The sequence below is a fragment of the Bombus pascuorum genome, chromosome 13 (genome assembly GCF_905332965.1).
Source record: "Bombus pascuorum chromosome 13, iyBomPasc1.1, whole genome shotgun sequence".
Classification (NCBI taxonomy): domain Eukaryota; kingdom Metazoa; phylum Arthropoda; class Insecta; order Hymenoptera; family Apidae; genus Bombus; species Bombus pascuorum.
The window spans coordinates 10,662,121-10,686,162 of record NC_083500.1 but is presented as its reverse complement, the minus strand read 5'-3'; the positions used below and the strand labels follow the sequence as shown (position 1 = coordinate 10,686,162).

At 28.7% G+C, this 24,042-nt stretch overlaps 6 protein-coding genes across 19 annotated transcripts in view; 3 read left to right on the top strand and 3 right to left on the bottom strand.

The window, feature by feature from the left end:
* Positions 1-38: 38 nt before the first annotated feature.
* On the bottom strand, positions 39-6,576 carry LOC132913298 (contactin). 3 transcript variants are annotated; one of them, XM_060971538.1, is made up of 8 exons: positions 6,397-6,576; positions 4,803-5,657; positions 4,346-4,724; positions 4,168-4,270; positions 3,561-4,033; positions 3,169-3,447; positions 2,443-2,895; positions 39-2,360 (listed from the first exon to the last, which is right to left on the bottom strand). In XM_060971538.1, the coding sequence occupies exons 2-8, from the start codon at positions 5,604-5,606 to the stop codon at positions 1,174-1,176; spliced, it is 3,678 nt and encodes a 1,225-aa protein (XP_060827521.1). In that variant the 5' UTR covers positions 5,607-5,657; positions 6,397-6,576; the 3' UTR covers positions 39-1,173. The 3 variants fall into 3 exon arrangements, with proteins under 3 accessions (XP_060827521.1, XP_060827520.1, XP_060827522.1); XM_060971537.1 differs by lacking the exon at positions 6,397-6,576 and adding an exon at positions 5,860-6,213; XM_060971539.1 differs by lacking the exon at positions 6,397-6,576 and adding an exon at positions 6,097-6,211.
* Positions 6,577-7,712: 1,136 nt separating this feature from the next.
* On the bottom strand, positions 7,713-11,437 carry LOC132913305 (dihydrodiol dehydrogenase 3). Its single transcript, XM_060971558.1, has 4 exons — positions 11,271-11,437; positions 8,809-8,976; positions 8,313-8,666; positions 7,713-8,236 (listed from the first exon to the last, which is right to left on the bottom strand). Exons 1-4 carry the CDS (start codon positions 11,337-11,339, stop codon positions 7,862-7,864), a joined length of 966 nt encoding a protein of 321 aa, XP_060827541.1. The 5' UTR covers positions 11,340-11,437; the 3' UTR covers positions 7,713-7,861.
* On the top strand, positions 9,472-16,329 carry LOC132913302 (protein ARV1-like). Of its 7 annotated transcripts, none has more exons than XM_060971555.1 (4): positions 9,485-10,033; positions 11,759-11,918; positions 15,392-15,902; positions 16,126-16,329. In XM_060971555.1, the coding sequence occupies exons 2-4, from the start codon at positions 11,835-11,837 to the stop codon at positions 16,239-16,241; spliced, it is 711 nt and encodes a 236-aa protein (XP_060827538.1). In that variant the 5' UTR covers positions 9,485-10,033; positions 11,759-11,834; the 3' UTR covers positions 16,242-16,329. The 7 variants fall into 7 exon arrangements, with proteins under 7 accessions (XP_060827534.1, XP_060827533.1, XP_060827538.1 ...); XM_060971554.1 differs by lacking the exons at positions 9,485-10,033; positions 15,392-15,902; positions 16,126-16,329 and adding exons at positions 12,579-12,635; positions 13,210-14,244; positions 14,324-15,194 and having other exon boundaries at positions 11,827-11,918; XM_060971551.1 differs by lacking the exons at positions 11,759-11,918; positions 15,392-15,902; positions 16,126-16,329 and adding exons at positions 13,210-14,244; positions 14,324-15,194 and having other exon boundaries at positions 9,472-10,033.
* LOC132913308 (small ribosomal subunit protein mS33) overlaps positions 12,415-24,042 on the top strand; it is a 76,121-nt gene continuing 64,493 nt past the window's right edge. The window contains exon 1 of the mRNA XM_060971562.1: positions 12,415-12,418. The gene's annotated coding sequence lies outside the window, so the exon portion shown is untranslated. The remainder of the gene's footprint in view (positions 12,419-24,042) is intronic.
* Positions 16,315-24,029, bottom strand: LOC132913300 (WD repeat-containing protein 37). Of its 6 annotated transcripts, none has more exons than XM_060971541.1 (10): positions 23,922-24,029; positions 23,280-23,597; positions 19,102-19,180; positions 18,612-18,887; positions 18,224-18,349; positions 17,874-18,125; positions 17,428-17,647; positions 16,975-17,262; positions 16,638-16,884; positions 16,315-16,459 (listed from the first exon to the last, which is right to left on the bottom strand). In XM_060971541.1, the coding sequence occupies exons 3-10, from the start codon at positions 19,130-19,132 to the stop codon at positions 16,337-16,339; spliced, it is 1,563 nt and encodes a 520-aa protein (XP_060827524.1). In that variant the 5' UTR covers positions 19,133-19,180; positions 23,280-23,597; positions 23,922-24,029; the 3' UTR covers positions 16,315-16,336. The 6 variants fall into 6 exon arrangements, with proteins under 6 accessions (XP_060827524.1, XP_060827525.1, XP_060827527.1 ...); XM_060971542.1 differs by having other exon boundaries at positions 23,280-23,365; positions 23,922-24,025; XM_060971544.1 differs by lacking the exon at positions 23,922-24,029 and having other exon boundaries at positions 19,120-19,180; positions 23,280-23,915.
* Positions 20,011-23,265, top strand: LOC132913303 (tRNA pseudouridine(38/39) synthase). The gene is made up of 6 exons (XM_060971556.1): positions 20,011-20,764; positions 21,049-21,176; positions 21,258-21,823; positions 22,214-22,505; positions 22,923-23,059; positions 23,141-23,265. Exons 1-6 carry the CDS (start codon positions 20,693-20,695, stop codon positions 23,218-23,220), a joined length of 1,275 nt encoding a protein of 424 aa, XP_060827539.1. The 5' UTR covers positions 20,011-20,692; the 3' UTR covers positions 23,221-23,265.

Below are 24,042 nucleotides of genomic sequence, written 5' to 3'. Positions count from 1 at the left end.
TTAATCCGGTTATTAATAAAGGATAAGGAATAAACTGATTTTTCTGTAAAAAACATATATAAGATTTTATTTATTATAAATGTATTAGTATAAAAAGGTATGTATCCTATTTTCACGAATTAAACATTCTTACATCAATAAGTTATAGCTACCAAAATTTATTATTTTGTATAATTTTAATTTTCCGAGTTAAGTAGGATTATACAAATAATAAACTTTTTACATAATTGAGTAACAAATTTTTATGCATTATGAGATTTTTCTTAACGAAGATTTTTATTATTGTCTATACAAGAATATAATATTAAAAAATATTAATATGATAATTATTATTTACACATTATTTGGATATTTATTTATGGACGGATAAACATGATTTCTTGTATAAAAAAATTCTTAAAAGATCATTTGCTCATAATATCATAAAGTCTAAATAATTTAGAAAAACAATATTAATTTATATAAAAGTTTGTATGTTATATTTTTATAATAAATTATTTTTAAGAGAAAAGTGGCAAACTCTTTTTTGCAAAAATAACATTAATTCGTATAGGCACCCTTGTCTACAAAATGGTTCTGCTTAGTACTTAAGTACTTCCAGTACTTACTTTATTTTTCTAATAAAATGTATTTGTACCACTTTTCCATTAAGCTTTCCATTACTTTTATTCTTAAAAGAACAAGTACTTGTTAAAAGTATTGAGATTTCACTTTATATTTCGCATTCATATTCATATCAACATTATCATACCAATGTCATAAATATTTTATGAAAATCATCTACTGTCCATTTAATGTAAAACTTACTAAATATTACAATAAACAGTATTTTTTTCAAGTGAGCTCTTTAATGTGTTACATTATTTGTAAAAGTTTTGGATATGATTAATATTGTCTAGCAATGTTAGATCTGGTTAGAAAATAATTAAATAATAATGGTATCATAATTTGCACAAATATTTCTCAACAAATTAGTAATTTGAAAACAGCAAATTATACTGGTCTATTTCTATCTTTTCATAAAAATATTTCATACACACACGCGCGCATACACACATACGTATTCTCTCTCTCTCTCTCTCTCTCTCTCTCTCTCTCTCTCTTTCTCTCGCGTTCATTTCTTACTAACAGTTTAGTAAATTTGTGATATATCAAAAGTATCTTATACTCATACTATATGTATTCATAAATTCTCAATAATAATAACAATGATATACCTAAAGTAGCATCCAAAATTTTATTACCAGCACTGCTTCTAAAAGCAGCTGCATCGCCCATTTGGAATGTATGAGTTGGACTCGACATTCGTCCATCTCCTCCGTTGCTAAATGCAAGTACACGTAAATGGTATGCCTTTCCAGGGCTGAGATTTGTGATATAAGCTTCTAATTTCGAGCCACCCGGTATAATAGTATCATTCGCGGTGCTCATATCTTGGTCTAGCTCCCAAACACGTATTTTATAGCCTATTAATGGTTCTTCTTCTAAACTTGGTTGTACATAACGCCAAACAACCCGAACTGTTGAAGGATTTACTCCATATACATTGACAGAAGATGGAGGTTTTTGCGGTGCTTTACGGAAAGTTCTTTCTAAATATCGTTCACTTTCAGGGCCCTCTCCAGCAGAATTATACGCCATGACTTTAACATAATAATAAGTGTCAGGTTGCAAACCAACTACAAGAGCCCAAGGTCTTGCACTTCGAGATAAGTAATATACTGCATCTTCCTCTTTATTACTTTCTTTCCAATACTTTATTCTATGGCCTATTAATTTGCCCCGTATCCTTTCACGTGTCTGTTCAATTGGCAACCAACTAACTTTTAAGCTAGTACTATTGTAGCCATGTGCTATAACTTGCTGTGGAGCTACTTGGGGCATATCTTCAGCACTAAATATCGTAACTGCATTAGAAATTGGTCCAAAACCTAATGCATTAGCAGCTTGGACTTTAACTTCATATTCTGTGTAATAATATTGTTGTTGTATCTGAACAACACTTCTCCCAGTATTACCATAGTCTTTCAAAGATAATGACTGAAACTCGGTTTCGTGATACTTTTGACGCCAGAAAACTTTGTAGTAGATTCCTGGACCATTTTGTTCAGATGATGGTAGAGGATCCCATGTTATTGTAAGATCTCCGATTTTCCCTCCTCCTCCGCCTATGTTGGATGGAACTTTTGTTGGTTTATCAGACGGTGTACTGTACTGTGGGGAAGGTGATGATGGTAAACTGTATCCTAATTCATTAAAAGCAGATACACAGAACTCATATGTAGTATAAGGATTTAAAACATTCTCCAAATAAGCCTCTTTTCTACCATTATATCTATCTACTTCAACAGCAGTTATATCTGAAATAACATTTACATTATGTACGTTTTTATCGAAAAAATCTATGTGATCAAAAACCATAAATAATTTTATTATACATACTTTCTATGATATTAGACCATGTGTGATTCCAATTTGTTCTTGCGCTTACAGTATACATAGTAATGGGTTTGCCATTAAAAGCACCATCAGTCCAACGTAAGGTTGTAGAAGTTTTTACAATATTTACAACTTGTACACCACCAGGTGGTCCTGGTGGTCCCTCTATTGTAACTGTTGTTTTACTAGAAATTTCGCCTACTGCACTTTTAATTATGCACTGATATTCTCCTGCTTCTGCGAATGTAGCGTTTATTATATTAAGTTCTTCTCCGTCAATATGCAATCTAGGATTATTTATTAAATCCTCGTCTCTGATACGTAAACCATTATGTTTCCAAATATAAGCTACATCAAGCATTTCGTCAACTACTTCCCCCATGCAACGCAGTGTTTGATTTTGCATCACTGCACTTGTAACGTGTTGTGGTAACTTTTCAATAAATTGTGGACCACCTTTGATTCAATAAAAATCGATATCTTAAATACAATTCTGTAAAACTATAGTTGTATCGAATGTTCGTGAAATCATAGAATCGTGATATCCCGTTATCAGAAAGGAGGATAATTCTTCACGCAAATATAAGTTTAAAATATAAAGCAACATTTTTTATTTGGAGCTCTGATTCCGAAAAAATTGAGTTTGAAAATTCGTCAAGTATGTCTGGTTTGATTTAATCTACGTTCGATTTCATGAACACTCGTATGTAATGAAGTATATTGTCTTACGTAATACTATTAACCGTCCACGAGTGTCATCGCTTCCATATTGATTTGTTGCAGTGCAAATGTATGTGCCTTCATCATCCCTTGATACTGGGCTAATTATTAGATTACCAGTTTCTAAAATTCTACGTCTACCACCAGAACCAATCACATTTCCATCTTTTTTCCAAACAAATTTTGGTCTAGGTGCAGCTTCAGGATTACAGAATATCGTGACATTACCTTTTTCTGCTGCGTAAGTCTCGGGTTCCATAGGTCGCTTTTTAAAAGATGGTTTTAATGCTAAAATTTCGGAATGATATTTAAAAATAATAATTTTTGAATATGAGTCTTTTTTTAAAAGTTACGCGCACATTTCATTTGGATTGAAACTATATATCTAAATAACAACTTACATAAAATTCGAAGTTGTGCAGATGAATACTTCGTTTTTAACTGATTTCTTGCACGACATTGATACATAGCTTGATCTCGCTCTGGATCTAAATATTTTATACTTAAGACATTATCTTGTATAGAATATCGATCTCTATCTTGTGAAGGAAGTGTTTCCATATTTAATATTTCGCCATTTCTAAACCAACTATAAGATACATCTGGTATTCCAAATGCTTCACAAGTCCAAGTTAACTCTCCTCTATTATCCATATGTTTATCTACTAATGGAATTGTAAAATTCGGAGCTGCTTGAATAGTTAGTCTTACAGAATTTTCAATTACTGATCTGTCATTATAAACTCTACAAGTGTACTCTCCTTGATCATCAACATGTACTTTTGGAATTATTAATACTCGATTATAACTAGTTGTGTATGATCCACGTGGCAGGGATGCACCTCTTCTTGTCCAATTGTATGATGGAATTGGGCTATGTTAAATTAAAAAATGTATTATGTAATAAAATTATATACTATTTCAGACAATAATAACAATTTACTAACTTAAATATTCTAAATTATCGGATGATATAGTAAATTTATTTTGAGAAACAATTAAACTTACTATCCAAATGCAACACATTCAAGTCTAACTTCCTCTCCTGCAATTGGAGCATCTGGAAATGCTTTTGGAAAATTATCAGAGAACTTTAATTGTTGGAAGGAGGCTGAAAAATAAAGAGATTCATCAAAATATGAAATACTGACTGAAAAAATGAAGACAATTAAAGGAATATAATTACAATGTGGATCAACCCTCAAAGGGAAAAATGGCCCATTACGACCAGTATCAGAAGCAACACTTTGAACATTACAAGAATAATTGCCACGATCAATCATTTCCAATGCAGAAAAATAAAGTGCTCCATCATGAGAAACAAAAACACGTTTATCTTCTTCCACAAAATTGGGGAAATAGTCACGTGCCCAATAATATTTGACTCCTGGAAAATGTTGTGGTGGATCACAATATACAACTTTACCCCAATTTTGTTCTCCACGTTCTTCTGAACGTTTTAAATTAAATTCCAATATATACCCAAATGACAGTTCCATGCTTTCAGATATAATTGTGCCAAATTTATTGGTTGCTTTACAGTGGTATGAACCTCTGTCTTCTGTCTAAAAACAATAAATTAGTATTGTGTAAATAACATTTTCTTTTAATATATAATAATTATAATCCAAGATATTATTTACCTGATCAGGTTCATAAATAATTAAAGTGCCACCACTGAGTGTGTATCTATTATTATTTAATGGATCTATTTTTGTTGCAATGAATCTGTCATTCTCATAATCTTCTTTGAACCATTCATATGTTGGTGCAGGATAACCACCTGCTAAGCAGCTCAGTGCAACATCATTGTTTATTTTTCTTTTTGACAAATCAAATACTTTATCAATAGGTTGTTTGATGAAATATGGTCCTCTAGGAATTTCACGAGGATTATCAATTTCAATACCATATTGGTAAGTACGATCATCATCTACTAAGTTATGCAAATTAGAAATTGGTGCTTCACAAATGTATAAGAGCCTATCTCTACCAGTTACTTTTTCCAGTCCCCATCGTTGTAAATTATTATGATAAGAATACACTAAATAATCTCTTTCAAGTGTATTATCAACTGGTTCAGGTAAAAATGCATTTTCCATATTTAATAATTGAGTATTATCAGCTTCATTTATCCAATTTCCATTCTGATATTTTATACCAGTATACCATTTACGGTGTTGTGGATCTTGCCATAATAAGTGATATAATATGAATCCATGTTCTTCTAAGGAATTAATTGTAATAAGATCACTTTGATAAGCTTCACAATTTTTTTTAGCTTCTTGTCTGTCCCTAATAGGACTCTTTATGAAACGATAACATGATTCTTGAAATTTTATCCAATGTTGTGGACACTGATATTGTTCTCCATATAAGACATTTTGTGCAAATGTATAACTTGTTACAATAAGAATGTATGTTATAATCTCTGATACACAATACATTATTACTTCAATATAATTGAAAGATTACAAATTTATCAAATTAATGGTAATCTGAAAAAAACATTACATATTCTACTATAAATAAAATCATTACATATTCTTTTTAAAATCGAATGTATTAAGTGATTAAGTGATTAAACATAATACATCTGTCAATTAAATGACTTTTGTAATATTTGATCTTTTTTATGATAAATACAAATACTATCAAGGAAAATGTGTATTAATTTTTATATCATTAATCACTTCTCACCTCACTTTAATATAATTTATATTAATTATGACAAAAATAATATAAATAATTTAAGAAAGAAATTAGCCGTTTTGATTAAGAATAATGTTGAAAGAATTTAATTACATATAAAAGCATATTATATTTGACCATATAAGCTAGGGAGTGGCACTATAATCTTAAAGTAATTTAATATAATACTTAATGTAGTTTAGACCTTTGCTTTTTAAAACTGTATTACTATTAACTATTTATCACCTTCAATTAGTTTCTATTTACGTATGAAACACTATGAATTGTTATTTAATAATTGTAGAAATTAGCGTCCTTACTGTTGACACAACACATGAATAAATGTAAACTTGAATACAATAGATACATGATGTCAAAATTATGTTCCAGAAAATTACCACAAATTGTAATTTAAAATATAAAATCAAAATGATACAAAATAAAACGATTTATTACATAAATTTTAATATAATAAATATTTTGTTACACATATATAATTAATTCATACAACACAATAATAGATATCCTATTTTGCTGAGAATAAACCTTTAGTACATACGCTTCGATCCATTACTAATAAGGGTGGGGTCCTTAATCAGAGATAAGCGGACTATTGCCGATGCAATGTTAAAAAGGTGAGCCAAAAAATGGATACAAGGAATAAGAGTCTCCAGCGGCCAACGGTTGAACTATACGCACATTTTTTCTCTACTATTCTTTGTAGAAGAAACGTACATGCGTACGGTGAGCAGGGAAATATTTCAATTATTAGCGAAAGAAATTTTTTTAAATAGAGATAACATCAAATTGTCAAAATTGTGTCACCTCCTCTAATCGCATTCTCTAATCACATTCTCTGTTATGTTCTCTTAATAAAACATCCAAATTTTGGCGAGAAATTCCTCCGAGAAACAGAAAATTTTAATTTCAAAAATCCTGGGAATCTGATGTCAGTTCTTCTAATGTTATGTTCTCCTGATAAAAGAAACCGCTAGTTTTATTTTTATATTCCGCTATGGAATGCTTTCTTATTTTAAAAGATTTAAACGCTTTGTTTATTTATAAAATAAGATTGTATTATTCATTTCAATTCGCAAGTTTACAATATTTTGAAACGAACCTATTTCCCTCTTACCACGATGCCGTGTTTATGTACGTTTCTCTCAGCAAAAGCATCGGTGAAGAAATGTGTGCATAGTTCGGCTATTTAACCACTAGAGGCGGTAATTCATGGAGCGTACTTTTGGTTGAGTTTCTCCCATGCACATTGGCAATCTCCCTACTCTTTTCTGGTTTTACACCAATTTACACAGCTGTGCCCCATTCTACTTACATGTTACCGAAGAACAGTATTGTTTGTTTATAGACAAGATTCTTTATGTTATCTTGTTCCTCTCTGTACTAACACTTCAGGGATTTTTTATGCATTTTACAATTACATGTTTTCTTTTTCCATATTTAATTGACACACGTTTCATTCAATTATTTAAACCATATTGTCTAACCAAGGTTAATACATTTCAAATTTTCCATTTCGAAGTACAAGACTCGTAGAACACGTAACTAATAATATGTTATTGGTTTTCTCAAATAGGTACCAGAAGTTTATTTTACTTGCGAATAAAGTTTAAAAAATATTATGCTAATGTTTCAAGGAAGGTAAATTACACACGGTTCTTTTCTTTTCCATGCGTTTCGTAGTAACATTTTTTTCGATTTAGGGTACACTTTTTCACTGTTTAAGATGTTTTCTTTTGTTAGGGTAAAAAATTGATTTCATTCATGAAACATTGATGGTATTGATTTCATTTTAAATAATAATAAAGCAAAAAGAACAATGCAGTGAGAACAGAAATAAAGATATAATTCTTTTAAAAATACATTTATGTATAGAATTTTAAAACATACACAAGCAATTAAAAATATTTATTTCCATAAAATTACTATTTTTGAGTATAGTAAATGGTATATTGTAGTGTACATATTTAAGTCATACGAATCTACGAAAGGTTTAAAAAGGAAACTCAGGATGATTCCTTACTCCCTTAAGAAATTCAAAATCACAAATTCTGCCAGATTCACCAAGATCGAGATTTTTTAATTTCTGCATGTCCTCTGGTTTAAGTTTCCAATCGAATAGTTCTTTATTTTCCTTAATTCTTTGAGGGTTTGTACTTTTAGGGATAACTACGATTCCGTTTTGTACAATGAAACGCAATAAAATTTGTGCAGGTGATTTCTTGTGCTTTTTTGCTATTTCTAGTACTACATCGTTTTGTAACATATCTGGGATATTTTCCGTTTTATTTAGTAATTTAACAAGACCGCGCGAACCAAGCGGCGAATAGGCTGTTATAAAGATCTTTTCCTCATTACAATACTTTACCTGTAAAGTATTATTTTATTTTATGTCTAATAATTTCGTAATAAAAAGAGTGTGTTTAAAGAAAAATGCATCTTACCAGTTCTTTCTGTTGGAAAAAAACATGTAATTCAATTTGCAGCATTGATACTTTTACTTTCGCATTTTTTACAATTCGTTTGATTTGAGGGATATTAAAATTTGATAGCCCAATTGCTTTAGCTCGTCCGCATTCCACTTGTTTCTCCATTTCAGCCCAAACTTTTACATGATCTGTACTAAGATCAAGTAGTATCTGTCCATTTTCATCCTTAGGATGTAAATCGTCTCCAACTTTCTTGAAAGTGAATGGAGTGTGAACCAAATATAGATCTACATATTCCAACTGCAAATTTTTTAAAGATCTTTTTATCCATGTTTCAACATCTTCTGGTCTATTTCCGACATCAGGAAGCTACAAGTGTAAAAAATAATTTTTACTGATCCTTTATATCTCAATGTTATTTTTAACAATTTCGTTAATATTTTCTCGATCCAATTATATTACAATAAACATTTTCAAGTAAATACGACGTTGAATATATAGCTGATATTACCTTCGTAACAATGAAAATGTCAGATCGTTTAATTCTTCCAGAATCAAACCATTTTTTAAGAACGTGACCAATTACTTTTTCATTTTCATATACTGGTGCTGTATCGATATGTCTGTATCCTGCCTCTAAAGCAATGTTCAGTGCGTCCTGTAATTCTTCTTCATTTGCCTAAAACATTATAACATGCTTTTTAAACCATTAGGAAATATAACTTTGTAGCAGAAGTATTTTTTTATTAATTAAATTATATATAGCATTTAAGTGTGATAATATCTAAGATGCAGAAATAACTAATTATCAAGAACTAAATCCCACTTATGAGATAGAAATTAATTAATAATTATTTTCCTTTCCCGCAATAACTGTTTAAATGAAATTATATAATTTGAAAAAAAGATAACTAAAACAATACTGATGTATTTATGTTCAATTTACATTTTAAAATATAGTCAAAAGAACTAAAGGTAGTATATTCCTATACATATTTATTATTAAAAATGCTGAATATTCAAACTATTTATTATGATTTCGAAGGTTTGTATGCTATTACGTTACAGTTGAATGTTTCTGCGCAGTCGCTATTGCATATAGTATGTACCACGGCTATTTACATATAGAGATATGTATATAGTATTCCATATAAAAAACTAAACGTTACCTTCGTTTTTCAGAGAAACATTACAAATATAAGAAGTTGCACATGTACTATTGTATTGATTTTAAAATACTGTAAAACCTTTTTCTCTATCATTTTTTGTACATATTTGTAAAAAAACCCTAGTAGTAATACGAATATCCTGTGTATGGGTAGATATATTGTTTTTAAGTCCTTGTAATAATTTGTTTATTAAAAAATCGGAATATCATATATGTTTGTATTTATTTCCTCGACAGTTTTCAGTCAACGTAAATGTACGGTCAATTTAAATAAAACAAAACGTCAAATCGGTATTTAGATAAATAATTTAAATACTTCATGTATTTTGATAATGTGGTCATTATGAAAATGGTGTTCGACAAATCTATATCATGCATGCGCACAACTATCAGTTGTGTTCAATCTAGTGTTCTGTCATACATGTGTCATTAAACTACGTATTTCCTCTAAAAGTTATGTTCTTGTATTTTATTTAAATTTTATGAAAAAAGTGATATTTTTTTCTTTCTAAGACATGAACTAATCAAGATTATAACTGTGTAAAAGAAATATGTAACCTGTTACTAGGTATAGTATTATTACGTATTACTTATCCTTTTAACAAAATTAATATAAATATTAGTAGACTATGTTTACAGCTTATTCTAACTATTGCTATAAAAATATTGGAGATTAAGAGAAATAAAGCTTTTAAAATTGAATATATAAATTAGCGATACTTGTGCTTTAAAATGTGAGGTTAGAGACTATACTAATTATGTGTATATATAACTTATGAGCACTTTTATTGAAGTTTCTACAGTGTAATAAATTGAAATTGTGTAGTTATTAATAATAAATATTTAATAAAAACTATATGTTACTGGTCTTAATTTTAAATTAAATCTATGCATATGAACATACTATAACATATGAGATTATTTAATTGCATGGCAATATATATATGTTTTATTTTAATTAAAGTTGTATGTATAGTTATTTGTATTCTATCTTTCTTAAGGCATTTGTGAATATAATTTTGATATTCCCTTTTTAATCAAAGATATGTGGGACATCACAAAGATATAAAATATTCAGTAACCCAAATAATTTTGTCAAGATACATGTGTAAATCAATTCTTCATTCTTTTGTTATATATATATTGATATGTCATATTAAAAATGTATGATTATATTAGAAATTTTTATTACCATATTAGGATAATGATATATTTTGATCCACATTTTCATAATTAAATAGAAAACATTTGCTATTACTATTATATCATTGAAAAAAATATTACACTTTAAATCAAGCAAGTTGATACATAGATCTATGTTAAATCTTCATTTACACAATTAATTTATATAATACCACAATATACATATACAGTCATGAATACACATACACAGTAAAATGTTGTATCTCTGTTATTATAATGCTTGATACAATAATGATGTGATATTATAGATATTATTCAAATTAACAGTTTCCATAATTTTGAAATTAAAACTTCATATATGTAATTTGTAATCAAACTTTTCTCACTCAAATAATAGTAGATTTTATAAAATTTCATATTAAATAGAGGAATTACTACATAGGATTGTAAATTAATGAAATTAAATTTACAGACTGTAAAAGAAGTATTTCATTAAGAAGAAGATTATATGCAACGTTTAAAAATTAATCGTAGCGAATGGTACGAAAATGTATCTGTACATTTTAATATTTGATACATTAACGTTTGTATTTGAGTATTTAATGATAGTATTGTATTAAAAATAATTTTCTTTACAAAAACTTTTTATTTTACAAGTTTACCTGCCATGTACCAAAACCGACTATTGGCATCAAGTGTCCGTTCGGAAGCAAAATAGTGTCGTTCTCCATTTCTTGTGTTCAGCATCAACTTTGTAGAGTAACTGAGTAACTGTAATACCGATTCCTGTTTCTTAAAACTAACTTGACTTTCTCTTTAAGCATGTGCACACAATCTTATACAACCTTGATCAAATAGGCATACAGTAATTGCGGCATTTTGTATTCTTCATTAGACAGATAAAATAACTATCAAGAACCTTCAAGGTTAATTGTTCTTTATGTAATCATTCGTAAAACAATTATATTCATATTTCTACGTACGTATCGATCATTGCATGTTATAATTAATTCTGGTAATAATAAAACAATATAATGAGAATAATTGAGAAAACAGTGAAATTCGACTTCTTTTCTCTTTTTCTCTTATTAATCAAAATTATCCAGATTTGAAGTTCATGACAGAAATGATGTAATGTTATGAATTTTAGGTAATATCTGTTTACTGTAGATGATCTGGAAATATTACAGAACAAAACATAAATTAAAACGATAAATAATTTTATAATGTATCGATGTGTAAATTGCGGAGCTGAGGTGGAAGAGCTTTATAGGAGATACTGTCCAAGTGTTCTAAAGCTTTTAAAATGTGTATGTCATATATTATATAAATTTATTTTTTATAGAAATTAAAAATTAGTTTCATTTCTCGAAATAATTGCGTACGAAAATTGTTTTATAAATAAATGAATGGTTAGCCAATTTTTTATTTTATATCATATTTCACTTATTTACAAATAATTATATATAATTATATACAGCTTTACAGAATAATGTTCCAAAATAAAATTTATGTAAGAAAATTATAATTTATGCTTAGATAACATAAGAATAAGTAACGAAACATTTAAAATTGCAAAATATCTAAATGTTCGCTCATTTTGTTATCAAATATATCATAAATCATGTCGTCTGATAATCGCGGACCACTTTACGTTTCCACATAACAACACCAAGTAAAACCATGTAATGTCTGATGATCCGTCTGTATTATGGCAGGAAAACGGGAACGGATTTCTATCGGTATCCGGTAATTGTGTTTCGCCATCGCAAAATCAATAAATTAATATAACCTATGTTTACATTTAATAGCATTTATTTTCTCGCTCAGTTAACTTGTGTTCTAAGCAACAAAGACCATTATTCCTATAACAAATATTCCTTATGTTCTTTATGACTACGTTAGTTTCTATTATTGTTCGTATGATTGTGCTCTTTATAAGAACTATTTTTAAATTTCGGTTTATGTAGTTTATTCAGACGAAGAGAATTCGATGTACTGCTTCGGCGATTCGACCTCAGACAAAGGTATTAGATGATGAGCAGTTTTTTCGTAATTATATATAGTCATCGATATATGATACTTAACGGAACTTCTGCAATCTAAGATTTAAAGTGCATCTACAAGACTCATACAGTTCTGGACGTGGCTGGCTAAACCAATTGATCGCTTAATATATTAATTCATAATGTACTGCAAAGAAGTGCAGCGTTAGTTGACCGGTAGCTTGGAATAATATCTGACCAACTGTCAAAGGAGGTAGAATTCTAGGAAAAGCCGAGTGTTTTTCTTCTTCGTTAAGTGAGAATGAGATACAGATACCTGACACGAAATATCGAGATTAAAATAAATATGTTAGGTGCCTCTCTACGGAGTCACTTCCAAGAACTGATAGAGGTAGTGGCCATTAGCTAACACGGCAAACTCTCAGTCAGCTAACGCGGCACTACTACATATCATTCCTATGAAGTATGTAAGTATTCATATAACCTGCAATAGGTTTGGAGCGGATACGAAGTGAATGAAACACCTGGAAAAATGATGCTTTAATGGAGAATTAACATCAAGTGATAACAAGAACAAAATTTGTTGAACTTTCAGTCACTGCGGTTATAGATAACTTGATAGTTCGTGATGACATCCCCTTCTGGTAATAACACAAGCATAGCAGATCGGCTAGATATCCTAGAAAAATTAGAAGATGGCATGACTGTGAGTAGTATTGCCTGTGAATATGGACTCAGTAACAGGACAATACGACGATACCGGCAGCACTCGAAGACCATTCGCAACTTTGCGGCGAATCCAAAGTACCGAGACATGAAGAGGCAACGGATACCAATATATACCGATTTGGAGATAAAATTGTATCGTTGGTTTCAGCAAAGGAAGTTGTTAGGAGACTGTTTAACAGATAATATTTTAATAAATAAAGCTAAAGAAATAGAAATAGAGTTTCCCAGTACATCGAATTTTAAAGCAAGTCGAGGTTGGCTCCAGAATTGGAAGAAAAAATATGATATTGGCAAGAACACGACAGATCCGAATGAAATCGCCGCGAATAATTTTATACGTGAATTTTTACAAATATTAGTAAAAGAAGATATAAACGAAGAAGATGTGTACAACATGGACGAGACTAGTTTACTTTGGAAAGCACTTCCGTGGAAGACATTAGTTCATGAAGAAAAATATCTGATCATAAAAGGAGAAAACAGAAAAACAGACATAGTGACTGTGGCATTTTGTGCAAACACTAGTGGTACACACAAATTACCATTACTCTTTGTAAATAAATTTGCAAATCCCCGAGCATTGAAACATTGTAAGGATAGGTTACCAGTGGTATATAAAAGTCATTGTAATGCCTGGGTTAACGAAGATATTTTTCGAGAATGGTATACTAATCATTTTAAGCAAAGTGTGAAAGAGCGCCAATTACAGGAACAACGTAAAGGAAAAGTAATATTGCTCGTTGACAATTTCAAGGCACACAAACTTGAAAAAAAGGAACTGGATGATGGCCACTTTAAGTTAATATTTTTACCGCCGAATACATCCTCGTTGATCCAACCTATGGACCGAGGTGTAATTACTCAATGTAAAAAGATATTTCGGCTTGAACTACTTCATCGGGTATGTTGTACGTTTAATACTTCGTTTAAAATAATATTTATAATAATGCAATTTTCTCATATATATTTCTTCTTCATAGGTACTTCAGTATAACGACGGACTTACACAGTTTTATGCTGATTACGATATTAAGGATTGCATCGATTACATTAGCGAAGCATGGAATAATGTTACACCACAAAACATTCGTAGTTCCTGGGTGAAAATTCTTAACAGACAGTTTGAATTTAATAATATTAAAACAGAGAATTCTACGGTCACTGATGAACAGAATGCAGAGAAATCGATCGACGTGATGTCTGCTGAGGAAATAACAGAGTGGATTTCCGGATGCGAGCAGGCGGAAATCATTCCAGAGGAAACTGCAATTTTGAAACAAATTTGCAAATTTGAATCATCTCCTTCTTTGATAGAAGACGAAGAAATTGATCGTCTATTGTATAATTTAAGGATGCTGAGTAAAATCGAACCAGAAATTGAAGCCGATGCAAAACGAATAATAGATCATTTTAATAAAAAGCAAGAAAGATAATATTGTCCCTGTTATAGTTATTGTTATCATTATTTTACCATTTAAATCGTACGTAATACATGGCCTATCGCCAGAAGACTACTTTGATATAACTATTGTTATAAACGTTTAGTCATAGCTTACAAATTTCCAAGTTATGTGATATATTATGATGTATAATATTATATTATAATATATTATAATATATACATAATATAAAAGTACGTTTTTTGTATTCGAGTATGTGTATCACATTTGTATATATTTAGTAAGCAAATACCAAATAATTTTAGTATTCGTGATAACTTACGTTATTACTTATTCCTGTTGCCATGTTTCCTGCACTTCTACTTTTAGACCTTTACGTTTCTATACCTTTTTTGTATTTTGTTATTGATTTCGTAATAAAGTGTTCATAATAAAATTACATATAACATTCTTTTCTCATTATAACTTGACAAATAAACCTAAATCAGACATTTGTGTACATGAACTTCTCTCATTGGTTCAAAATCAATACTCCAAGTTTTTCTAAAGTTACTATTTTGGAACTTTATACTGTAAAATAACTTCTATTATAAAAAAGAATTATTTCTTGCTTCTAAATGGTTAATAATTTATTTTTATTCATTTCAGGGAACATGTGATCTCTTGGCAGATAAATATATTGAATACGATCCAGTAATAATATTGGTTGACTTAATATTGCTTAAAAGACAAGCATACAGACATTTGCTTCACAATTGCGATATAACGTCGTGTTGGAAACTAGTAATAATTTTGTGGCTTATTGAATCTTTCCGAAATTTCTTTCTATGTAACAATAGCAATCAGTATGGTCAATATTGGAAGATATTTCAACTTAATTTTAATGGACAATGTAGTGTCTATCTAATATTATTCAACACTGCTTTTGCTCTCGCTACTTTCGCCTCCGCTGTAATTTTCTGTACTAAAGTGAAGTGGTATTTTTACCCAACTAATTCAAACAAATGTAGTGTGATACAGTTAATGAAAGCTTTAATCATTGGTGGATCTGGAAAATTATTAGGACTGTTAGAAATTACTTGGGGACATATTTTTCTGACGCCCCATTACTTGCTTATATCGGGATATACTCTCCTTTGCTTACTCACAAGCTATTCAGGTAAGAAATTTCATATAGTTCATTATATTTTATTTATTTGTTACGTATGAATCTTCTAGGATGTAATGTTTAAGTTAAAATACCTTTCGGTGCTAAGCTGATGAATGCTTTACGCATATAGCGGTTAAACTCATCCTATTACTATAATCGTATAACCGTACTTATAATTAGAATAAATTATTTATAGTTATTATTAATATATCTATATGTTATATAATTTCAGTGGCGACCAACAATAGAAGACTGGAATCTTTAATAATTTTGGGAATAGGCATAGTGGTTTACAATTGCACACCTAATTTTTCCTTCACGACGTTTGAAGTTTTAAAATTAGTTTAATTATTTATTTTTAATTGAATTTGATTTTGTAATCCTGTTTGGTATAATATAACATTAAACTAAACTAAATAAATATATTTGTAATATACATATATTTAACATTCCTTAAGAGGTATGATACTCCACCCAAGGACTAATCTATCAAAACCACAAGAGAATAAGTTACAGACTCCGCTATCTTCAGCCCAGGCTACAGATGAGACCATTCTCTGGTGACCCTGAAATCAATTGAAGTCAATTTCAAAATCAAATTTAAAGTATTTTTATATTCTGAGTATAAAATACAAATTCTTTTTTTAAATTCACCGTGAAATTTTAAGTCTAAATTATCACAAGATATGTAAAGAGAGATTAAAGTAACGATACTATAGGACATAAGGTGAAATTTTTACTTACCTGTCTGCTAGTTCTAGGCAATCTAGCTAATCGTTGACCGTTAAGGTCAAATAATCTAATTTGTCTATTATCATGTGGAATTGCAACGATGCCAGTGCTTGATACGGCTAATCGGTTAGCGGCACTGTCACCTCGAATTGTAGCTAAAGGACTTCGTATATTTCGTAATTCCCATACTTTTACACTTCGATCATCCGAGCCGGAAACGATTTTATCTTCACGCGTGAAGACAGCTGATGTCACAGTTCTGTATTTTAAAAAATGTAGTGTTTAAGAACATTTCATTTTATACCAGGATTCATCAGATTTAACAAATTCATCATCAATTATTACTTACTCGGTATGTGCTTGGAAAACGGAAACCGAATGAATGGGCTCCCTAAAATCCCACAGACGAAAAGTACTGTCCTTACTCGAAGTAACGCAAAGTCGTTGCGTATGATGAGTTGATACATGAGAAAGTTCTTGATCGTGTCCACATAATGTGTGAATAATTTCTCCAGTTTCTACATCATAAAGATTTGCAGTTCTATCCCAAGAAGCAGTGACTATCTGCTCTGCATCAGGTAACCAATCTGCAGCCATCACGACACCCGTATGTCCTAATAACTCTCGTATTGGAGTTCTGTAATATTTTACAAAGTATAAATATATACTGAAATGTGGATTTCCTATTTAGAACTATGTAAGAACAATTCTTTGTAACAACTTTCATTCATTAAAGTGCAATTTAGATTAAAAATTTAATTGAATGATAAGGAAATTTAAATTGGCTTTCCATAAGTATTACCTTAGTGTAGGTGGTTCTTCTTGTTCCTCATTCAAAGTAATCACACCACTAAGATTTCTATCAGAACTCAACCCTGAAAGTTCTTCAGATGAATTCTGTCTTTTAGGTAAATCCCAATCTACAGCAGCTTGCCACACATGAGCAGAATTATCTCCACTTGACGTGAGTGCCAATTCTTTGGTAGGATGAAAACGTACAGAGTTAACAGAGCCAGAATGACCTATAAATTAAATGAGAAATATTCTATTTATCAAATAACAAAATTATTATTTTATGTATAATGTGTACTTTATAGAACTTATACTATAAATATTGCCACCTAATGACAAAATCCGCTATCACTTAGTCGCCAACCCAATACTAATGGAAATATTTTTATGTGTAGTTTGCAAATGCTAATAAAATATATAAGAATATGTAAAACTGTAACTTAAGGAAGAACAAACCAATATACTGCAATAAACAACGCCCACTGTCCATAGCCCAAACTCTAGCACTGTGATCAGCAGAAGCTGTAGCAATAATTTGACCTGCTCTTCCAACAGAAACTTCCCAAACACCATCCCGATGCCCAAAATATTCTCTTTGCATACTACATGTCATAGTTGGTGTTTTAAAACTGGAAACTATTTTACTAGTTTGTGCTTTTAGCTTATTAGAAGTTGTTTTTGTTTTTGGTGCTGAATTCCCTGCCATAGCTGTAAAAAACATATATATTTTTAATATTTGAACATAAATTAAAAATAATGAGATAACTTTCCAATTATCCCTTGCTTTTAATTATTTACATTCTTACATTTTTGTTTAGAAAGACTTTTTGTATCTGGAAAGTCTGCAACATCTCCAAGAGGTAAGCTCCGTTCTCCAGAACCATAACACTCTCTTTCAAGCCTCTCATTAAGAGTATCTATCTTCTCTTGTACTAAATTGAGATGTTTGGAAACATATATATTAATAAGATTATACTTTTTTTTAGCAACATAAAGTTAATAAGTAAAATTTACTAAAAATTATTTTAATCATCTTATTTGACATTGCTTATTTATATTCTTAAAAACCTCAATTATAAAGATATTTTTTCATATTAAATTATATAAAAAGTAATAGATAAAAGCTTCCTATATTTCATTATAAAAATTAATATTCATAGCATATAACATATAAAAATATCAATATTTTCATACATCCCAAATTTTCTGTGTAAAGAACCTCAAATTCTTTTTCTATTTGTTGAAATAATTCAAAAAGTCGACATCGTAAAGCTGGTGGAAGTATATTATCATCAGGGTCTGTACGAAAAGCTGCATAGTGAAGTGCAGTTGGTTGCAATGGAGTAGATCCACTTTGTGATTGCAATTCTGTATCTGTACTACTTTGTACTCTTGGAATAGAAATCCGTTTGATTTTCCCAGCACTTTTATTTCCACTAGTCATAGATGGTTCCCCAGGCATCTTTGATTCTGAAATATTACAAATTTAAAATGATGTACTTATGATATATTATCTTTGTTTATATTATATGATTATAAGATTATAATTAATAATTTTAGCTCTGCAAAGCACTATATTTTAAATATTAAAATTCATTTTAAAATGTATAATATAATAAAATTGTAGGAATACGTGTAATATTTATAGTATAATAGAATAATTTTCATTATTACACATACTAACCACTTAATAAGTACTCACTGTGCATATACATATATTATTTTCTTCCTTCTTATATTTATATTTATGTAAACACATATCACTGTATAATATGATACAACAATTGTATTTTTTACATTTATATTTCTTTAAATATTTTATATAGATTCGTTTAAAAATACAATAACAACAACAATGTATTTAACTAAATTACAATTAATACATTGAAATTGCAATATGTACATAACACATCATGTGTACATACATAAACACACATATTTCAAAGATATGTGAATTTATTGGAAATAATTAAAATAGGATAAGTACTATCTTATATGTCAATTACAATAGTCTTAAAATAATAGATATTTATAACATCCAGATGGTTAACTGGATTTTTCTTACCATGGAATATTACTTCGTGGTTGCAGGTTCGTCAGTATTTGTTTAAAGATAATCTAAATTGCAATGTCTAAATTAAAATATTTGGAAGCTATTACCAAATTTAATAAAAATATAGGAACACAATTTATACATAATGCAAAATAAAATTAAATGACAAATTCAGTTGTGAATTGATTTCGAGTATACCATACTTACATACGGTATACGGTCAATATATACAGAACAAATCTAAATATAATAAAACCACAACTAAATTAAAAAAGAATTTATTAGAATTAAAAAAATAGAATAAGGAACTGTACATAAATGTATAATTATAGCACTATGAGTACAGCTGTATCAAGTTCAAATTACAGAAAAAACTTTGTATATATAATTACTAATAATACTTTCTACTCGCATAATACACATATATAGAGCCGTAAAAATGTAAAGTGAATGTAAAATGCAGAAAATTTTTAAAACTGTTACAAAGATGTACTAAAACAATCTTTTAACTTTTTGTTGGCTCTAATTGTAACTCTAAACTCTTTGTTGTGTATGATCAAAATGAAATCACAGATTTTGAAATAGTAAAAGTATTTTAATTGTGTTTTTGTAAAAAATGTACGTTTTTATTACATCACATAATGTTTAATATTTGTTTAATATTTTATATATCTTTGTGTTAATACAGATGAAGTATTTTTGTGTTTTGTTAACACTCAGAGGATTTGATATTTGTATTCATATGTATGTACATATGTACAATTTGATATTCGTTTATATCGTGAGATTTATTGTATCCTGAGATGTATTAAATACTAATTAAAATGATTTTTTCGTATATTTTATTGTAAATAAATGCGTTTATATTTTGTAAATCGAATTTTAGTATTTTTCTTTAATATATTCTCTCCTTTCATTTGAGGTTATATATCATTCTTTTATTTGAGGTTATATTTCATTTTTTAATTGAAGCTATACTTGATTGCATTAGACTTAGTAATAATACACATTTTGCAATTCTTTTAATATTTTGTTTTATATAATACTCATACTTTTTTTGAAATATCTTAAATAATGTAATTATAAACATAATAAATCCTTGTAAAAAATATGAATTGTATTTTTTAATAATCATATGCTAAGTATTGTAATCTTTTGTAACTTTTAATACATCTTCTAATAATATAATATTCGTTTCGTTATTATATAAAACTATAAAATTATGTCAAGTATGGGTAAAAAGAAAAAACAAGAAACTTTGGAGAAAGAAGACCTTCAGTTACTCAGCAAGACGGTAAATATATTTACTTTAATTATCTGATTTAATAAATAAATTATATCTGTTAGTAATCTGATAAATAAACTATCAATCAATTAAGCTACATATATTTTTGTTAGATTAGAATATAGAAATCTTATGATTATGTCGCTTTTTTTATATCACTTCACTACTTTGCATTATGTTTTAATATTTAAGTTATAGTTAATAATGACAAAAAATATGCAATTCCTTGTTGAAAGGAACCATTATAATAGTATATGGTATAAATGTTTTATCCTAAGTAACATTTTTGTTAGGAATTGATAGAAAAGATAATAAAATTGGAAGAAGAAAATAAACAACTGAAAGCAGCAAGAAATAAAATAAAAGAAAAATCAAAAAATAAAGATATTCATAAATCACAAAAACCATTTGATTTTTCAAAGTATGTAAATCTATATAACTATAAAAATAAATATTATGATAAAGAAACTATTTATTTCAATATAGACTATTTTAATTTTAGGTGTAATAAGAGACATATTCTTTTAAAATTCTATTATCTTGGGTGGAATTATAACGGTTATGTTGTACAAGAAAGCATTGATAATACAATCGAGGAGCATTTATTTGAAGCATTAATAAAAAGTTGTTGTATAGAGTCACGTGAAACATCAAATTATCATAGATGTGGGAGAACTGACAAAGGTGTCAGTTCATTTTCACAAGTGATTTCCATAGATTTAAGGAGTAAATTAAATCCAGAGGATCAATGTAAATTAGAAGATGAGCTTCCATATTGTAAAATATTAAATAGGCTGCTCCCTTCTAATATAAGATGTATCGCATGGTGCCCAACATCTAATAATTTTTCAGCAAGATTTAACTGTAAATTTAGAACCTACAAGTACTTTTTCCCAAGAGGAAATTTAAATATAGATTCAATGGATAAAGCTGTTAAATATACTATAGGAGAGCATGATTTTCGAAATATTTGTAAAATGGATGTTGCTAATGGTGTTACTAATTATCAAAGAAAAGTTATTGATGCAAAAGTATGTCTGTATCGTCGAGATTTTAGAAATATTTCAGGTAATTATTGCATTTGATCTAATCATATGTATTTGAGTATTATGCCTAGCAATATTGTATTTATTTATATATTTATAGTATATTAAGAATGCATTGGATCTAATTGTAAATTTCATTTAAAATGACTTTACTATTAGTACAAATTTTTGGGATTAAATGTCGAAGTAGTAAGTGTAACAATTGCGATGTTTATTTTAAAAAAATGTGTTTTTCTATCTTTTGTACATATATGTTATTTTGTTATAATATATTTTTATTTCAAAGATTTTTTAAAAATTATAAACAAAAATTTGTTCTATTGCGAATTTTTATAATATATTTATTTATACGTTAGTGTACTACAATTTTTTATGTATTGTAAAATATTGTATGTTATATGTTTCTTTGTAGGATATGACGTGTGTCAATTGATTATAACAAGTCAAGCATTTTTATGGCATCAAATTCGTTGCTTAATGGGTGTTTTGTTTCTTATTGGTCAAGGAAACGAGAAACCGGAAATTATTTTAGAGCTTCTAGATATTGAAAAATGTCCTAGGAAACCACAATATAATTTAGCTCATGAAATACCATTAAATCTTTGGTATTGTGAATACGACACGATGGAGTGGTATATCGATAAGGATGAATTACTAAATACAATAAAATTTTTACAAAGAGATTGGACTTTGAACACGGTAAAGTACGTAGTAAAGCATTCTAATAAATTACGTATTTTAGTTTATTAGTTTATTAGTTTTCAGAAAAAAAATAAATTACACCTGTTTTATCGCGTAAATTACATATGTCTCATGTACATTCCATTTAGACCAGATATTTTAAAATGTTTTATGCAGTATTAATTTTTACTATGTATATCTTATTTTGAATATTATTTATATTTTTTATGCCGATTTTTACAATCTTATATGTGCATATTATGATTCTAAAATCGCCGATATAAACAGAACGAAAATGATTTCTCGTGTAAAATGAGATTCTCCCTCATTAAGAATTAAAACATTTATCTATTTTTTAACCCGAAAAAAGTTTCAAATATTTGTTATGTCAATTTATATTTTTTTTATAAATAAAAACAATGCAATTTCGATTTTAACAGATCAGTTATGATTGAAAATATGTTATCGGATTTGGAAGATACAACGGATTGTAAAGATATGCTTTTTCAAAGTGATTGTCTATTACTTGGTATACAATCTAGAGTGTATCAACGTTTAATGAAACGACCTACTTGTGGTTAGTATACAAATCCGTTAATATTCTTTTATCAATTTTTTGGAGGGAGATAATCATATTAAACGTACAATTGATTTTCAGAAAGCTTAGAAAGTAAAATCGAACATTACGAAAGTAAGAAAAAGAAGAAAGAAGACCCAGACAATAGCGACGATAAGTAAATGTATCAGTCTTTTTTTAACAATAAAAGATTTTAATTTTGTTAATTTATTATACATACTTTATGGCTCATAGTGACCTTCTTATACTTCCAGCCTTGTTCGATCCTTTCTCATCTCTAAACACGCATTGAACACACTAAACACACTAAAAATATATACGAAATACAACCTGCTTGTGATATGCCTTAGGTTGTTCTAATACTGGCAGCACACTTTCATTCAAAGTAGATTAAAATGGCGGCAAAAAATTGTACATCAACTTTTAAGGCGTCACTGTAAAGTAAACGCCTCAATTCCGTGATCAAATTCATATCGACTTATAAAAATGGATTTCGAGAAGCGATGTCGTTTCGTATCAATGGAAAAATGAATCAAAACTATTATACAAAAGCATTTTGCAGCTTAAAGACCTTAGTGCCTTTAATTAGTTTCGTATAATTGCATTTCATCTATATATTATTAAAGTAAAGTCTTAGCTATTGCTCGATTAATTTCTTTTTAAAGTTTTTTCTTAAAATTATTTCTCAATTCATTTATCTGTATGCGCAATCCTATTGATAGAATAAAAAATTTTTAGCTAAAATGAAAAAGATCTGAGTTTATGGACCCAGACAAATGCAATTTTACTGGAACTATTTTACGTTTAATACATTCCATTAAATCGTACAGATTCGATTCAATATTGTTTATCGTTAATTTACCCCGTGGTAGGAAGAATCTCCTATTTCTTCTTATATTTTATGAAATCAAAAGGATTAGAAACTAATATGCCTTCGATAAAAACCACAAAATCTATTTTACAAAATTAATCGCATCAGTCTG

Coding starts and splice junctions, on each gene's coding strand:
- LOC132913298 (XM_060971538.1), bottom strand. CDS start 5,606: ATGTATTGTGTATCAGAGATTATAACATACATTCTTATTGTAACAAGT. Junction 4,271..4,345: donor TTTGAGGGTTGATCCACATT/GTAATTATATTC, acceptor TTTATTTTTCAG/CCTCCTTCCAACAATTAAAG. Junction 3,448..3,560: donor TGCACAACTTCGAATTTTAT/GTAAGTTGTTAT, acceptor CCGAAATTTTAG/CATTAAAACCATCTTTTAAA.
- LOC132913305 (XM_060971558.1), bottom strand. CDS start 11,339: ATGGAGAACGACACTATTTTGCTTCCGAACGGACACTTGATGCCAATA. Junction 8,667..8,808: donor ACATTTTCATTGTTACGAAG/GTAATATCAGCT, acceptor TTACACTTGTAG/CTTCCTGATGTCGGAAATAG. Junction 8,237..8,312: donor TTTTCCAACAGAAAGAACTG/GTAAGATGCATT, acceptor AATACTTTACAG/GTAAAGTATTGTAATGAGGA.
- LOC132913302 (XM_060971548.1), top strand. CDS start 13,243: ATGACATCCCCTTCTGGTAATAACACAAGCATAGCAGATCGGCTAGAT. Junction 14,245..14,323: donor GGCTTGAACTACTTCATCGG/GTATGTTGTACG, acceptor TCTTCTTCATAG/GTACTTCAGTATAACGACGG.
- LOC132913300 (XM_060971541.1), bottom strand. CDS start 19,132: ATGTATATGCACAGTGAGTACTTATTAAGTG. Junction 18,126..18,223: donor AAGTCTTTCTAAACAAAAAT/GTAAGAATGTAA, acceptor TGTTTTTTACAG/CTATGGCAGGGAATTCAGCA. Junction 16,460..16,637: donor TGCCTAGAACTAGCAGACAG/GTAAGTAAAAAT, acceptor AATTGATTTCAG/GGTCACCAGAGAATGGTCTC.
- LOC132913303 (XM_060971556.1), top strand. CDS start 20,693: ATGTCAAGTATGGGTAAAAAGAAAAAACAAGAAACTTTGGAGAAAGAA. Junction 21,177..21,257: donor AAACCATTTGATTTTTCAAA/GTATGTAAATCT, acceptor TTTTAATTTTAG/GTGTAATAAGAGACATATTC. Junction 21,824..22,213: donor AGATTTTAGAAATATTTCAG/GTAATTATTGCA, acceptor GTTTCTTTGTAG/GATATGACGTGTGTCAATTG.